Source organism: Lampris incognitus, chromosome 4, assembly GCF_029633865.1.
Source record: "Lampris incognitus isolate fLamInc1 chromosome 4, fLamInc1.hap2, whole genome shotgun sequence".
Lineage (NCBI taxonomy): Eukaryota > Metazoa > Chordata > Actinopteri > Lampriformes > Lampridae > Lampris > Lampris incognitus.
The window spans coordinates 71,476,370-71,493,618 of record NC_079214.1 but is presented as its reverse complement, the minus strand read 5'-3'; the positions used below and the strand labels follow the sequence as shown (position 1 = coordinate 71,493,618).

Here is a 17,249-nt window from a genome sequence, read left to right as displayed (position 1 = left end):
CCTTGATGTAATCCCACCTCCACCTTGAACCCATCTGTCATTCCAACCGCACACCTCACCACTGTCACACTTCCCTCATACATACAATGCATCCGGAAAGTATTCACACCCCTTCACTTTCCCCACATTTTGTTATGTTACAGCCTTATTCCGAAATGGATTAAATCCCTTTTTTTTCTCATCAATCTACATACAATACCCCATAATGACAAAGCGAAAAACGTTTTGTAGAAATTTTTGCAAATTTATTAAAGATAAAAAACAGAAATATTGTATGTACATAAGTATTCACACCCTTTACTCAGTACTTGGTTGAGGCACCCTTGGCAGCAATTACAGCCTCAAGTCTTCTTGGGTATGAAGCTACAAGCTTGGCACACCTATATTTGGGGTATTTCTCCCATTCTTCTCTGCAGATCCTCTCGAGCTCTGTAAGGTTAGATGGGGAGCGTTGCTACACAGCTGTTTTCAGGTCTTTCCAGAGATGTTCAATGGGGTTCAAGTCTGGGCTCTGGCTGGGCCACTCAAGGACATTCACAGACTTGTCCCGAAGTCACTCCTTCGTTGTCTTGGCTGTGTGCTTAGGGTCGTTGTCTTGTTGAAAGGTAAACCTTCGCCCCAGTCTGAGGTCCTGAGTGCTCTGGAGCAGGTTTTCATCAAGGATCTGTCTGTACTTTGCTCCATTCATCTTTCCCTCGATCCTGACTAGTCTCCCAGTTCCTGCTGCTGAAAAACATCCCCACAACATGATGCTGCCACCACCATGCTTCGCTGTAGGGATGGTATTAGCAAGGTGATGAGAGGTGCCTGGTTTCCTCCAGACGTGACGTTTGGCATTCGGCCCAAAGAGTTCAATCTTGGTTTCATCAGACCAGAGAATCTTGTTTCTCATGGTCTGAGAGTCCTTTAGGTGCTTTCTGGCAAACTGCAAGTGGGCTGTCATGTGCTTTTTACTGAGTAGAGGCTTCTGTCTGGCCACTCTACCATAAAGGCCTGGAGTGCTGCAGAGATGGTTGTCCTTCTGGAAGGTTCTCCCATCTCCACAGAGGAACACTGGAGCTCTGTCAGAGGGACCATCGGGTTCTTGGTCACCTCCCTGACCAAGGCCCTTCTCCCCCGATTGCTCAGTTTGGCTGGGCGGCCAGCTCTAGGAAGAGTCCTGGTGGATCCAAACTTCTTCCATTTACGAATGATGGAGACCACTGTGCTCTTCGGGACCTTCAAAGCTGTAGAAATTTTGTTGTACCCTTCCCCACATCTGTGCCTCGATACAATCCCGTCTCAGAGGTCCACAGACAATTCCTTTGACTTCATGGCTTGGTTTCTGCTCTGACATGCACTGTCAACAGTGGGACCTTATATAGACAGGTGTGTGCCTTTCCAAATCATGTCCGATCAATTTAATTTACTACAGGTGGACTCCAATCAAGATGTAGAGATCAAGGATGATCAGTGGAAACAGGATGAACCTGAGCTCCATTTTGAATGTCATAGCAAAGGGTGTGAATACTTATGTACATGCAATATTTCAGTTTTTTATTTTTAATAAATTTGCAAAAGTTTCTACAAAACCTTTTTCACTTTGTCATTATGGGGTATTGTGTGTAAACTGATGAGGAAAAAAGGAATTTAATCCATTTTGGAATAAGGCTGTAACATAACAAAATGTGGGGAAAGTGAAGGGGTGTGAATACTTTCCGGATGCAATGTATCCTGCACCACTCCTACATACTTCTCTGCAACTTCCGACTTCCTCATACAATACCACACCTCCTCTCTCGGCACCCTGTCGTATGCTTTCTCTAAATCCACAAAGACACAATGTAACTCTTTCTGGCCTTCTCTATACTTCTCCATCAACATTCTCAAAGCAAACATCACATCTGTGGTGCTCTTTCATGGCATGAAACCATACTGCTGCTCGCTGATTGTCACCTCTCCTCTTAAACTAGCTTCTATTACTCTTTCCCATACCTTCATGCTGTGGCTGATCAACTTTATACCTCTGTAGTTGCTACAGTTCTGCACATTGCCCTTGTTCTTGAAAATCGGTACCAGTATGCTTCTTCTCCACTCCTCAGGCCTCCTCTCACTTTCCAATATTGTGTTAAACAATCTAGTTAAAAACCCCACTGCCATCTCTCCTAAACATCTCCTAAACATCTCCATGCCTCCACAGGTATGTCATCAGGACCAACTGCCTTTCCACTCTTCATCCTCTTCATAGCTGCCCTCACTTCCTCCTTGCTGATCAACTGAATTTCCTGATTCACTATCCCCACATCATCCAACCATCTCTCTCTCTCATTTTCTTCATTCATCAGCCCCTCAAAGTACTCCTTCCACCTTCTCAGCACACTCTCCTCGCTTGTCAGTAGATTTCCATCTCTATCCTTGATCACGCTAACCTGCTGCACATCCTTTGCAGCTCGGTCCCTCTGTCTAGCCAATCAGTACAAGTCCGTTTCTCCTTCCTTAGTGTCTAACCTGTCATATAACTCACCATACTCCATTTTCCTTTGCCACATCTCTCTTCGCTTTATGCTGTGTCTCCTTGTGCTCCTGTCTACTTCCTTCATCTCTCTGACTATCCCACTTCTTCTTCACTAACCTCTTTGTTTACTTTCCTGTGCTTCCTCATTCCATCAAGTCTCCTTGTCTTCCTTCCTCTGTCCTGATTACACACCAAGTACCTTCCTAGCCGTCTCCCTCACTATTTCTGCAGTGGTTCCTCAGTCATCCAGCAGCTCTTCACTACCACCCAGTGCCTGTCTTAACTCCTCCCTGAACTCCACACAACAGTCTTCCTTCTTCAACTTCCACCATTTGATCCTTGGCTCTGCCTTCACTCTCCTCCTCTTCTTGATCTCCAAAGTCATCCTACAGACCACCATCCGATGCTGCCATGCTACGTTCTCCCATCACCACCTCGCAGTCTCCAATCTCTTTCATTAATTACTGTATAATTTAAAAGGCTGTAGGATTAAAAAAATCTGCACCAATTTAATCTCTTTATCCAACAGAACTACAGCAATTCAGAAAAAAAGATACTCACAGCTGTGTCTGAGCATGATTTTTGAACTTTTGTACATTTCAGAAACATGTTTTCTACACCAACACATGTACACTGAGAAGTGCTGGAATTTTCTTTTCAGGTTTTTTTTTGGAATCTTCAACATGCACTTGTTCTGTTTCATCTCAATACTGATACCGAGCTCATGTCTCTGAGTCAGATAATCATGGTCCAGTACCTCGTCGAAGAGATCACAGGCTCGGTAAGGCGGACCTCTCTCAGAGACAAACCCAGCGAAGGCCATGCCGTCCAACACCTTTGTCAGGAAGTCATTTTCAATCAGCCCTCGCTGGCCCAGGAAGGCAGTCTGGAACGTGTGAGACGATACAGGGTGCGAATGAGAATGGTGAATGGTGAAGGTAGTGCACACAGATGATGTATGTAGATACGCATGGTATTCATATTCATATGGATATAAAACTGGACAGCCACTGTGATTGTTTAGAACAGTGGGATTCAATGATGTGCCATGGAGGTCCATGTGGATGCAGGTTTTCTTTCCAACCCAATACGACACCATCTGATTTCACTGATTCCCCCCTCCCTCCCTCCCTCCCTTTTCTTCCCAATTGTACCCGTCATATTACCCCATTCTTCTGAGCCATCCTGGTCGCTGCTCCACCCCCTCTGCTGATCCGGGGAGGGCTGCAGACTACCACGTCTCCTCCGACACATGTGGAGTCACCAGCCCCTTCTTTTCACCTGACAGTGAGGAGTTTCAACAGGGGGATGTAGCACAACCAGAGGAGGCGCTAGTGCAGTGAGCAGGACACATACCCACATCTGGCTTCCCACCTGCAGACACAGCCAATTGTGTCTGTAGGGATGCCCGACCAAGCCGGAGGTAACACGGGGATTCGAACCGGCGATCCCCGTGTTGGTAGGCAACAGAACAGACCGCCACACCACCCCGAATGCCCCTTGGTCCCTCTTTCTGACTGTCATTTTATTAATCAGTAAAATCAGCTGGTGTAGTGTCTGGTTGGAAAGAAAACACGGGATTTCCATGGCACATAATTGAACAGCACTGCTTAGAACATGGAGAATCACATTTAAGTGAGGGGTGTTTACAATCGTGTAAGTTTTACAGTATGAGCAACAAGTAATGGAGATGGATTTGTCTGCCATCGAGCGTGTGCAAACGCCTTTAATTCACAGCGTTTTCTGCTCATTATGTGCACTTGTGAGCACAGACAAATGACGCGCAGTTTGCTCAAGGCTCCTCCAGTCTACAAGTCCAACTGCTGTGGCACAGCACTTGTGTATAATCCGAGCCATGTGGGGTACTTTGAGAAGGACGTGCTGAGAGGTTACCACGGTGACACTGCAGACACGAACAAACACAACGCCCGGCACAATACAAAAATGTAAACCTAATACATTTCATATGGCTCACTGCCGAAGTCTGACCCAAGGTTAGAGGACTGAGGAAGAATCTAGTTGGCCTCATAGTGCAGACATGAAAGCTGTAACACAAATCACAGGATCTCACACACACACGCACACAAAAACCCCCAATGAACCCCCCTGAAAGAAGAAAAAGGTCTATCTGTGAGTTCATACAAATATCATCCCCTCCTTCTTGGACTCAGCTAAAACATTCTTGGCAGATTAAAAGAACATTGTGTTTATTTAGCAACAATAACACAATTGATAGCTTTGCTGTGTAAACGGTGTTTAATTTAAGGCCCAAAAAAAAGATGAAAAAAAAAAGAAAAATTAGGCACACGTGGGTTCTTGTAAGTTTCAAAGTGCCTACATTACAACACACACCACGCGGTGCCGTTATCTCACCTTGTGAAAGTGAATCACTGGTTCGGAATGGATGCGGATGAGCTGCAAGCAAGACCTGTAGCCCTGGAAGAGTTGTGCAAACAGCCGCAGGAACACAGCCCTCACTTCCTTATCCTGCAACACAAACACAGAAGAAAGGCAAGTGTCTTCACACTTATGTGAATGCAGTCAGATAAGTCAACTGTGAAGATGTTTCTATTGTCATGTTAACGGAGTTAATGGATTACTGTCAGACGGACTCATACTGACCAGCAACAATCAGGCATGTGACCACTTAAACTGTCACCTGCACCGACCTATGGTTGATACAGCTGCCTTGACCTAGCGGGGATTCAACACACTGTTTTAAGCCTGTCTCTGCCTCGGGTCAACTGATAGTGGGTGTCATCTGTTGTTGTCTATTTTATCTACCTTTTTTGCCTCAGCACTTTTACCACTAAGGCGCTCTAGCCATATCAATTTGTAGTGCTAGCTATGGTTCTTACAAGGTGTTAAGTAGTGCTCAAACTAATAATCAACATATAATCAACATATTAATATGCAAATTATTCATTATTACAACTTAGGGCTGTAAAATATTGACTTTTTCATATATATTGATACTGAGTTTTTACAAAGACATCTAACTCAAGGACACAACCCGCTGCCCATGTCTCCAGCGGCCCAGCTTCCCATGTCTCCAGCGGCCCCACTTCCCGTGTCTCCAGCGGCCCCACTTCCAATGTCTTCAGCGGCCCCACTGCCGATGTCCGCACCCCGAGCGGCCCCGCCGCCAGCGCCAGCACCCCAGGCGGTCCCGCCAGCACCGCGAGCAGTCCCATCTCCGTCCTGTCCATGCTGCCAGCTACCTGAGCGGCTCTCCTGCCCATGTCACTGGCCTCCCGAGCAGCTGTCCCGTCCACGTCTCCGGCCTACAGGTCATGCGACTGCCCATCTGCCAGGGCTGCTCCGCCCTTCAGTCCTGCATCCTGGTCGCCCTCCAGATCGATTGCATCCATCAGTCCAGTCCTCAGGCCATCCGTCTGAGATCCCTGGCTCTATTCATCAACTTCCAGACCACTTGGTCCTGAAGCCCTCCCCCAGATCCCCTCCACCCACCCTGCTTGGTGCTCCTGGTCCATTAATTTAAGACGTCTGGAATCCATCCATTGGGGGGGGGGGTTCCTGTCATGGTTGTGTGGTCTGGGTTTCCAATGCTCACCTATTCCCCATTCCCTGACTGGCTTGCCATTTCTGTTCCTACCCCTGCTTTGCTCACCTGTTCCCCATTCCCTGATTGGCGTGCCATTTCTGTTCCTGCCCTGCTCACCTGTTCCCCATTTCTCTGATTGGCTCCCCAGCAGTTATGTATTCCCCCTGGTTGCCCCGGCTCATTGTCAGATTGTAATGTTAAACGATGTTAGCTTTTGGTAGCCGGATGCTTCATGCCTTGTATACAAGTCAGTAGTTAGACCTGCCATTCTCTATGGTATGGAAGCATTGACAACAACAGAGAGGCTAGAGTCTACATTACAGGTAGTGGCGATGAAAATACTGCGTTGGTCCTTTGGAGTAACTAGAAAAGACCGGAAGAGAAATGAAGAAGTGAGAGCTACATTCAAGATCAGAGGAATGGATGAGAAGTTAAGAGAGACAAGATTGAGATGGTTTGGACATGTACAGAGAGGAGGCATGGACTACATAGGAAAAAAGGTATTGGACCTAGAAATACCTGGCAAAAGAAAAAAAGGGATTCCGCGGTGGTGTAGCGGTCTAAGCATCGGCTTTGTGTCAATGCAGTTGCCCACTGGGGACTGGGGTTTGCGCCCCGGTCTCGTCAGATCCGACTATGGCCGGACTCGATGAAGCAGCAATCATTGGCAACGCTGTCTTCGGGAGGGGGGTGGAGTCGGCTTGTGTTCGTCACGTGAATGCGTCTCTGTGTGTGTCGGAAAAAACAGTGGTTCGGCCTGGAGTCGCCTTGTCACGAAAGTGGGGAGGCGGTCTCCTTTGAGACTGCTGGCCGGAGAGATGCAGTTGGCGAACACATGCAGTACGAGGGTGGGTGTTTGAATTAAAATAGGGATCGATTGGCCACTAAATTGGGAGAAAAAAGGGAAAAATCAGAAATAAATTTAAGAAAAGAAAAAAAGGGCAAGACCAAGTAAAAGCTGGGTGAGATCAGATAGAAGAGAACATGAGGAGGGTTGGACTGTGGGAAATGGATGCGTCAGACAGCTAGCTATGGAGGGCAAAATTCCGCTGTGGCAACCCCTGAGAAACAGGGAACAGGCTGAAAGAAGAAGATGATTCAGCGCTCACTCTCTCCCTGTCATTATGTGAGGCCTCAACTACTATATTGCTCAAGAAGGATAGGAACCCCCTTGATTGTGCATCTTACCGACCTACCTCGCTACTTAATACTGGTGTTAAGATACTGGCTAAAGCTTTAGCTTACCGTTTAGAGACAGTGCTTCCAGTTATAATTTCCCCAGACCAGACTGGATTTGTCAAAAACTGGCACTCTTTTTTGAATCTTCATCATGTTTTTAACATTATTTATTCCAAGCCTTCTCAGACCCCAGAGGTGGTGGTATCGTTTGATGTGGAAAAGGCTTTCGACTGGGTGAGGGGGACTAACTTTTTTTACTTTGCGATAATTTGGTTTCGATGGTTTTGATAATTCTATGTCCTGGGTCAGATTATTCTACTCATCCCCAAACATCTCAATACATACAAATGATATCTCTTCCTTGCCAGTTACGTAGAGGAACTAGAGGGGGTTCCCCTTTAAGCCCCCTGCTCTCTGTGATAGCAATCGAATCTCTGGCCATAGCCCTGCATAGCGACCACAACATCCGTGGCATTCATAAACCAGGAACATAAAATATCACTTTTTGCTGATGACCTGCTGGTTTTTGTATATGACCTCTTAATCTCCATTCCTAAGATCTTGACATTATTGAAGGATTTTGCAATTTTTTTGGATATAAACTTAATTTACATAAAAGTGAAATAATCCCAATTAACTCCACAGCAGATAAATGAAATGTCCATTTAGCTCCCTTCTCTTCAAGATTTCACCTAACAAATTTACTTATCTTGACATTGTTGTAACACGGCGATATAATAATCTTACTAAATGTACCTTTCTAACCTTGCTAGGTTGTACTAAACTTGATCTGGAATGCTAGTCTGGGCTCCCTTTATCTCTTTTTACCACTTGAACCCCTAAAAAAATCTATGGCAGAGTGATGTGGAAATCTCCATTCCCGAGGGAACTTGGGATCTAGTAATTAAGAGGATAGACTCCTCCATATGCATGAGACATGGCATAATCCAGTTCAAAGTAGTGCACCACCTTCACTGGTGCAAAGAGAAATTGGCTAAAATTAATCCAGATTTAGACCCAACATGTGACAGATAAAAAAAGCCACTGCCAGTCTTAATATACGTTCTGGTCCCACCTGAAACTAATTCAATTCTGATGTTCCCTCTTTGAGACCTTGACCACTGTTTTATGTTTCCCACTTGAACCTTCTCCTCTGAGTGCCATCTTTGAGTTCGTTCCAGCTGGTGCAAATTTAAATGCTACTCAGTCAACTCTGTTGGCCTACACCACTCTACTTTCAAGGAGACTGGTACTGTTCAAATGGAAGGAGGCTCCCCCTTCTACAAAACCCAATTCCGATGAAGTTGGGACATTGTGTAAAACGTGAATAAAAACAGAATACAATGATTTGCAAATCCTTTTCGACCTATATTCAATTGAATACACTACAAAGACAAGATATTTAATGCTCAAACTGAGAAACTTTATTGTTTTTTGCAAATATTCACTCATTTTGAATTTGATGCCTGCAACACGTTTCAAAAAAGCTGGGACAGGGGTAATAAAAGATTGAGAAAGTTGAGGAATGCTCAAAAAACACCTGTTTGGAACATTCCACAGGTGAACAGGTTAACTGGAAACAGGTGAGTGTCATGATTGGGTATAAAAGGAGCATCCCAGAAAGGCTCAGTCGTTCACAAGCAAGGATGGAGTGAGGTTCATCACTTTGTGAACAACTGCGTGAACAAATAATCCAACAGTTTAAGAACAACGTTTCTCAACGTACAACTGCAAGGAATTTAGGGATTTCATCATCTCCAGTCCATAATATCATCACAAGATTCAGAGAATCCGGAGAAATCTCTGCACGTAAGCGGCAAGGCCCAAAACCAACATTGAATGCCCGTGACCTTTGATCCCTCAGGTGGCACTGCATTAAAAACCGACATCATTGTGTAAAGGATAGTACCACGTGGGCTCAAGAACACTTCAGAAAACCATCGTCAGTTAACACAGTTCGTCGCTACATCTACAAGTGCAAGTTAAAACTCTACCATACAAAGCGAAAGCCATATATCAACAACACCCAGAAACGCCGCCGGCTTCTCTGGGCCCGAGCTCATCTGAGATGGACTGACGAAAAGTGGAAAAGTGTGCTGTGGTCTGACGAGTCCACATTTCAAATTATTTTTGGAATTCATGGACGTCGTGTCCTCCGGGCTAAAGAGGAAAGGACCATCCAGATTGTTATCAGCGCAAAGTTCAAAAGCCAGCATCTGTGATCCAAAGGAGTTGAATCAACTGCAACTGGACTTGGTATATATCCGTGAAGACATTTCGCCTCTCATCCAAGAGGCTTCCTCAGTTTGTGCCTTTCTGACTAGACCAAGCTAGCCTGACTGGCTGGTGATGAGACTCAGAATTTATCCTCTTTGGAGTCGTTGTCAAAGGTATAGATGTCCATGGCTCTTTGTGTGCCGATGTTTACCAATGCCCGTCGCTAACAGAGTCATAGATATGAGTGGCTCTTTTGTGTACCGATGTTTGGCTGCACAGGTCGTTATCGGAGCTATCGATATGCATTTGTTTAGCAGCGATGGTTGTTGGGGGTGTTAGTTTCGACTTCATTGTTCAGTGGTCATGAGAGTCGTTGGAGCCGTTAGTGAGCGACTGTTGTTCTTGGAGACTAGGCTCCTTGAGTCTCCTGGGTAGAGATGAAAGGACGGCATTGTAAGTGGGAGATAGGTGGTGTCGCAGACCTTCTCTGTTGAGGGATGGTTTTGCCATTTTCACATAGATGGCTTCCTTCCCCCCTCTTTCAAACCATATATCTTCCCTGTCCAAAATGTGTACGTTGTTGTCCTCGAAGGAGTGTGTCTTCTCCTTTAGGTGTAGATAGACTGCTGAGTCTTGTCCTGAGGAGTTTGGCCTTCTGTGTTGGGCCATCCGTTTGTGTAGTGGTTGTTTTGTTTCTCCTATGTATAGGTAAGTGCAATCCTCACTGCATTGTACAGCATACACCAGATTGCTTTTCCGAGTGTGTGATACACGGTCTTTGGGATGAACCAGTCTTTGTCGGAGTGTGTTGCTGGGTTTGAAGTATACCGGGATGCGGTGTTTGTTGAAAATTCTCCTGAGTTTCTCAGAGACCCCAGAAACATACGGGATGACTGTGTTCTTCCTTCTGTTCCTTTTCTCCTCGTCGCTCACCTGGTTGGTCTTTTTGGAACGTGTTGCAGTTTTCACAAAGGTCCAACTGGGGTAGCCGCAGGTTTTTAAAGCTCCCCTCAGGTGTTTGTGTTCTTCTCGTTGGGCCTGAGTGCTGCTGGGCAACACAGAGCTGACAATGTGCCCAGCAGCACTCAGGCCAAATTCACTCAATTTTTGATGGATTGATATTTACATTTTTAAAATGTCACCTTGTTGTGTTGTGGGTTGCCAGAACAGGTCTAGCAAAACTAAAGGTATTAATTTCTACTGCATTCCATCAGGGAAAAGACCATTCAATGCAAACAGGCGAAAACTGTGGCTACAAGCAATAAAACGAGTGGACTGGACCAAAGACATGATTACAAATACACTTGTATGTGGCGCCCATTTTATATCGGGTAAGTTAATTCCGTTTTTGTTAACTTAAAATTGTGTTGCTTAAACTGAACGTTAGACCCTTTTATGTCCTACGTCACGCATAGTATACACGCGCATTTTGGCAGCAAAATCACGTGATTGCTGTTTACCAACTGTATAAGGGTCTCTAGAGTAGCAGCAAGGCTTGAATCACTGAAGGAAACTGGTAAATGGCATGGATCTATATAGTGCTTTTTTCTGAAGCACTTTACAATTAATGCCTTACATATTTACACACACACACACACACACACACACACACACACACACACACACACACACACACACACACACACACACACACACACACACACACACACACACACACACACACACACACACACACACACAAAATCATACTTCGATGGTGTTGTCAACCATGCAAGACAATAACGAACTCATCGGGTTAGGTGTCTTGCTCAGGGACACCTTGACCTTTGGACTAAGTTTGGTGTACACCTTGGCCTTACGGTTTCTCAGATCTGGACAACAACAGTAATAATAATAATAACACAAGAGAAAAAGAACTGAAACAAACACAAGAGGGCTCCAACAGCTTCGCTGTTGCTTGGACCCCTAAGAATTACAGCTCAAACTAAGGCAAGGCAAGTTTACTGATATAGCACAACAGTGACACTAATACTGTATTCTGATGAGGTTTGTAATCCATTAGACTGCCTGGGTTAGCTGCCCAGGTTAGCTGCCTGGGTTAGCTTTGGTCTGAGGATGCAGAATGTTTACTGGTCAGCTGATGGAACACGCGGGACAATGGGTGCTACACCTTGTTTGTAGTCCAAGTAAATCAGTTCCAACAGGTGTATTCCTCTCTGTCTCGTACATCTGGTTCTGCTGGAACACCGATCTGTTGTGATACTGACCGCCTGTCCAGCAGAATTGCCACGGTGTCACAATGTTTCAAATGGACAAAAGAGCCAGAACAGCTGCAGTTTAAAAGCAACACTGTGTAATTTGTTGGTATCAATTTATTAAGATCTGGAGTGTGTACACAACAAACTGAGACCTCTGGCGCTTCAATAAACCACTTGATTTCACCGCCATCCCCTCAAACGGTCGGGCGCTACCTACAGAGGCAGTAGTGTTGTGATACCAGTGGATGAGATGTGAGCCTTCATTCTTGCACAGGAAAAGCCACTGGCATCACAGCATGATAAAAATGAACGCTGGATTTTAGATGTCTTTTTCTTCAGCAGCGGCTCACAGGTGCTGAGGCTGCAGCACAAGACTTGTGGGCCGCTGCTGAAGAAAAACAACGTCCATCTTCTAGCACCTCATAGCCAGTGTCAATCCATGTGAGAGGAAAGAATGACGTCTCATCTGCTACATCAATGGAAAGTTACACGTGACTTCATTACTGTGAAAACAGCTAAACGATACCGTTTCCACCGTACACAACATACCGTCCAACATATATGTGATTTACGCTTCATTTTTAATTTAAGCCTCTGTTAACCCTGTTTTTGGCAAAGATAGAAGTTGACACAGGCAGCCAAGTGCTGACGTTTGTATTTATTTGCAAATTATGACGTAGGCCTTTCAAAGTAGAGACACTTATGAGAAATAATGAGAAAACACACCCTCATTATAGCTAACAAGTTTTTACTACATCTGGATGCATAAGTGTTTTTAAATGTGAAAAATATGATATTTTACTGTCTCAATGGTATCAATCTGTTGTATCAACTGTATAGATTCTTCAAACAATGATTTTATCCCTTTTCCCAACAGCCTCACCATTACACCTTTTCCAAGCAGCCTCATCATTGTACCTTTTCCAAACAGCCTCACCATTACACCTTTTCTCAACAGCCCCCTTTCCCAACAGCCTCACATTACACCTTTTCCCAGCAGCCTCACCATTGCACCTTTTCCCAACAGCCTCACCATTACACCTTTTCCCTACAGCCTCACCATCACACCTTTTCCCAACAGCCTCACCATTACACCTTTTCCCAAAAGCCTCTCCATTACACCTTTTCCCAGTAGCCTCATCATTATACCTTTTCCCAAAAGCCTCACCATTACACCTTTTCGCAACAGCCTCATCATTGTACCTTTTCCCAACAGTCTCACCATTACACCTTTTCCCAACAGTCTCATCATTACACCTTTTCTCTACAGCCTCGCCATTACACCTTTTCCCTACAGCCTCACCATTACACCTTTTCCCTAGAGCTTCACCATAACACCTTTTCCCCAACAGCCTCATATTACACCTTTTCCCTACAGCCTCACCATTAGACCTTTTCCCAACAACCTCACATTACACCTTTTCCCAACAGCCTCACCATTACACATTTTCCCAACAGCCTCACCATTACACCTTTTCCCTACAGCCTCACCATTACACCTTTTCTCAACAGCCCCTTCTCCCAACAGCCTCACCATTAGACATTTTCCCTACAGCCTCACATTACACCTTTTCCCAACAGCCTCACCATTTCACCTTTTCCCAACAGCCTCAGCATTATACCTTTTCCCAACAGCCTCATCATTATACCTTTTCTCAACAGCCTCACCATTACACCTTTTCCCAACAGCCTCACTATTACACCTTTTCCCAACAGCCTCACCAGTACACCTTTTCCCAACAGCCTCATCTTTATACCTTTTCCCAACAGCCTCACCATTACACCTTTTCTCAACAGCCCCTTTTCCCAACAGCCTCACCATTATACCTTTTTCCCAACAGTCTCATCATTACACCTTTTCTCTACAGCCTCACCATTACACCTTTTCCCAACAGCCTCACCATTACACCTCTTCCCAACAGCCTCGCCATTACACCTTTTCCCTACAGCCTCACCATTACACCTTTTCCCTACAGCCTCACCATAACACCTTTTCCCAACAGCCTCATATTACACCTTTTCCCTACAGCCTCACCATTAGACCTTTTCCCAACAACCTCACATTACACCTTTTCCCAACAACCTCACCATTACACCTTTTCCCAACAGCCTCACCATTACACCTTTTCCCTACAGCCTCACCATTACACCTTTTCTCAACAGCCCCTTCTCCCAACAGCCTCACCATTTCACCTTTTCCCAACAGCCTCAGCATTATACCTTTTCCCAACAGCCTCATCATTATAACTTTTCTCTACAGCCCCACCATTACACCTTTTCCCAACAGCCTCACCATAACACCTTTTCCCTACAGCCTCACCATTACACCTTTTCTCAACAGCCCCTTCTCCCAACAGCCTCACCATTAGACATTTTCCCTACAGCCTCACCATTAGACCTTTTCCCAACAACCTCACATTACACCTTTTCCCAACAGCCTCACCATTACACCTTTTCCCAACAGCCTCACCATTATACCTTTTCCCTACAGCCTCACCATTACACCTTTTCTCAACAGCCCCTTCTCCCAACAACCTCACCATTAGACCTTTTCCCTACAGCCTCACATTACACCTTTTCCCAACAGCCTCATCATTATACCTTTTCTCAACAGCCTCACCATTAGCGATTTTCCCAACAGCCTCACCATTGCACCTTTTCCCAACAGCCTCATCTTTATACCTTTTCCCAACAGCCTCACCATTATACCTTTTCTCAACAGCCGCTTTCCCCAACAGCTTCACCATTACACCTTTTCCCAACAGCCTCATCATTGCACCTTTTCTCTACAGCCTCACCATTACACCCTTTCTCAACAACCACTTTTCCCAACAGCCTCACATTACACCTTTTCTCAACAGCCCCTTTTCCCAACAGCCTCACCATTAGACCTTTTCCCAACAGCCTCACCATTACACCTTTTCCCAACAGCCTCAGCATTATACCTTCTCCCAACAGCCTCACCATTAGACCTTTTCCCTACAGCCTCACATTACACCTTTTCCCAACAGCCTCACCATTTCACCTTTTCCCAACAGCCTCAGCATTATACCTTTTCCCAACAGCCTCATCATTGTACCTTTTCTCAACAGCCTCACCATTACACCTTTTCCCAACAGCCTCAGCATTATACCTTTTCCCAACAGCCTCATCATTATACCTTTTCCCAACAGCCTAACCTTTATACCTTTTCCCAACAGCCTCATCATTACACCTTTTCTCTACAGTCTCACCATTACACCTTTTCCCAACAGCCTCACCATTACACCTCTTCCCAACAGCCTCGCCATTACACCTTTTCCCTACAGCCTCACATTACACCTTTTCCCTTACATCCTCACCATTAAACCTTTTCCTTACAGCCTCACCATTACACCTTTTCCCAACAGCCTCACGTTTCACCTTTTCCCTACAGCGTCACCATTAAACCCTTTACCAAAAGCCTCACCATTACACGTTTTCTCAACAGCCCCTTTTCCCAACAGCCTCACCATTACACCTTTTCTCTACAGCCCCACCATTACACTTTTTCCCAACAGCCTCACCATTACACCTTTTCTCAACAGCCCCTTCTCCCAACAGCCTCACCATTACACCTTTTCCCAACAGCCTCACCATTACACCTTTTCCCTACAGCCTCACCATTAGACCTTTTCCCAACAACTTCACATTACACCTTTTCCCAACAGCCTCACCATTACACCTTTTCTCAACAGCCTCACCATTTCACCTTTTCCCAACAGCCTCAGCATTATACCTTTTCCCAACAGCCTCATCATTATACCTTTTCTCAACAGCCTCACCATTACACCTTTTCCCAACAGCCTCACCATTACACCCTTTCTCAACAACCACTTTTCCCAACAGCCTCACATTACACCTTTTCTCAACAGCCCCTTTTCCCAACAGCCTCACCATTATACCTTTTTCCCAACAGTCTCATCATTACACCTTTTCTCTACAGCCTCACCATTACACCTTTTCCCAACAGCCTCACCATTACACCTCTTCCCAACAGCCTCGCCATTACACCTTTTCCCTACAGCCTCACCATTACACCTTTTCCCTACAGCCTCATTATAACACCTTTTCCCAACAGCCTCATATTACACCTTTTCCCTACAGCCTCACCATTAGACCTTTTCCCAACAACCTCACATTACACCTTTTCCCAACAGCCTCACCATTACACCTTTTCCCAACAGCCTCACCATTACACCTTTTCCCTACAGCCTCACCATTACACCTTTTCTCAACAGCCCCTTCTCCCAACAGCCTCACCATTTCACCTTTTCCCAACAGCCTCAGCATTATACCTTTTCCCAACAGCCTCATCATTATACCTTTTCTCTACAGCCCCACCATTACACCTTTTCCCAACAGCCTCACCATTACACCTTTTCCCTACAGCCTCACCATTACACCTTTTCTCAACAGCCCCTTCTCCCAACAGCCTCACCATTACACCTTTTCCCTACAGCCTCACCATTAGACCTTTTCCCCAACAACCTCACATTACACCTTTTCCCAACAGCCTCACCATTACACCTTTTCCCAACAGCCTCACCATTATACCTTTTCCCTACAGCCTCACCATTACACCTTTTCTCAACAGCCCCTTCTCCCAACAACCTCACCATTAGACCTTTTCCCTACAGCCTCACATTACACCTTTTCCCAACAGCCTCATCATTATACCTTTTCTCAACAGCCTCACCATTAGCGCTTTTCCCAACAGCCTCACCATTGCACCTTTTCCCAACAGCCTCATCTTTATACCTTTTCCCAACAGCTTCACCATTATACCTTTTCTCAACAGCCGCTTTCCCCAACAGCTTCACCATTACACCTTTTCCCAACAGCCTCATCATTGCACCTTTTCTCTACAGCCTCACCATTACACCTTTTCCCTACAGCCTCACCATTACACCTTTTCTCTACAGCCCCACCATTACACTTTTTCCCAACAGCCTCACCATTACACCTTTTCTCAACAGCCCCTTCTCCCAACAGCCTCACCATTAGACCTTTTCCCTACAGCCTCACATTACACCTTTCCCTACAGCCTCACCATTAGACCTTTTCCCAACAAGCTCACATTACACCTTTTCCCAACAGCCTCACCATTACACCTTTTCCCAACAGCCTCACCATTACACCTTTTCCCTACAGCCTCACATTACACCTTTTCCCAACAGCCTCATCATTATACCTTTTCTCAACAGCCTCACCATTAGCGCTTTTCCCAACAGCCTCACCATTGCACCTTTTCCCAACAGCCTCATCTTTATACCTTTTCCCAACAGCCTCGCCATTATACCTTTTCTCAACAGCCGCTTTCCCCAACAGCTTCACCATTACACCTTTTCCCAACAGCCTCATCATTGCACCTTTTCTCTACAGCCTCACCATTACACCTTTTCCCTACAGCCTCACCATTACACCTTTTCTCTACAGCCCCACCATTACACTTTTTCCCAACAGCCTCACCATTACACCTTTTCTCAACAGCCCCTTCTCCCAACAGCCTCACCATTACACCTTTTCCCAACAGCCACTTTTCCCAACAGCCTCA

At 45.5% G+C, this 17,249-nt stretch overlaps 1 protein-coding gene across 3 annotated transcripts in view; it reads right to left on the bottom strand.

The window, feature by feature from the left end:
• Positions 1 to 17,249, bottom strand: part of sbf2 (SET binding factor 2) — a 364,253-nt gene that overhangs the window by 169,513 nt on the left and 177,491 nt on the right. For all 3 annotated transcript variants that reach the window (XM_056278149.1, XM_056278150.1, XM_056278151.1), the window contains exons 11-12: positions 4,868 to 4,981; positions 3,252 to 3,380 (exon numbers count right to left, since the gene is read on the bottom strand). In XM_056278149.1, coding sequence (XP_056134124.1) covers positions 3,252 to 3,380; positions 4,868 to 4,981 — 243 coding nt within the window. The remainder of the gene's footprint in view (positions 1 to 3,251; positions 3,381 to 4,867; positions 4,982 to 17,249) is intronic.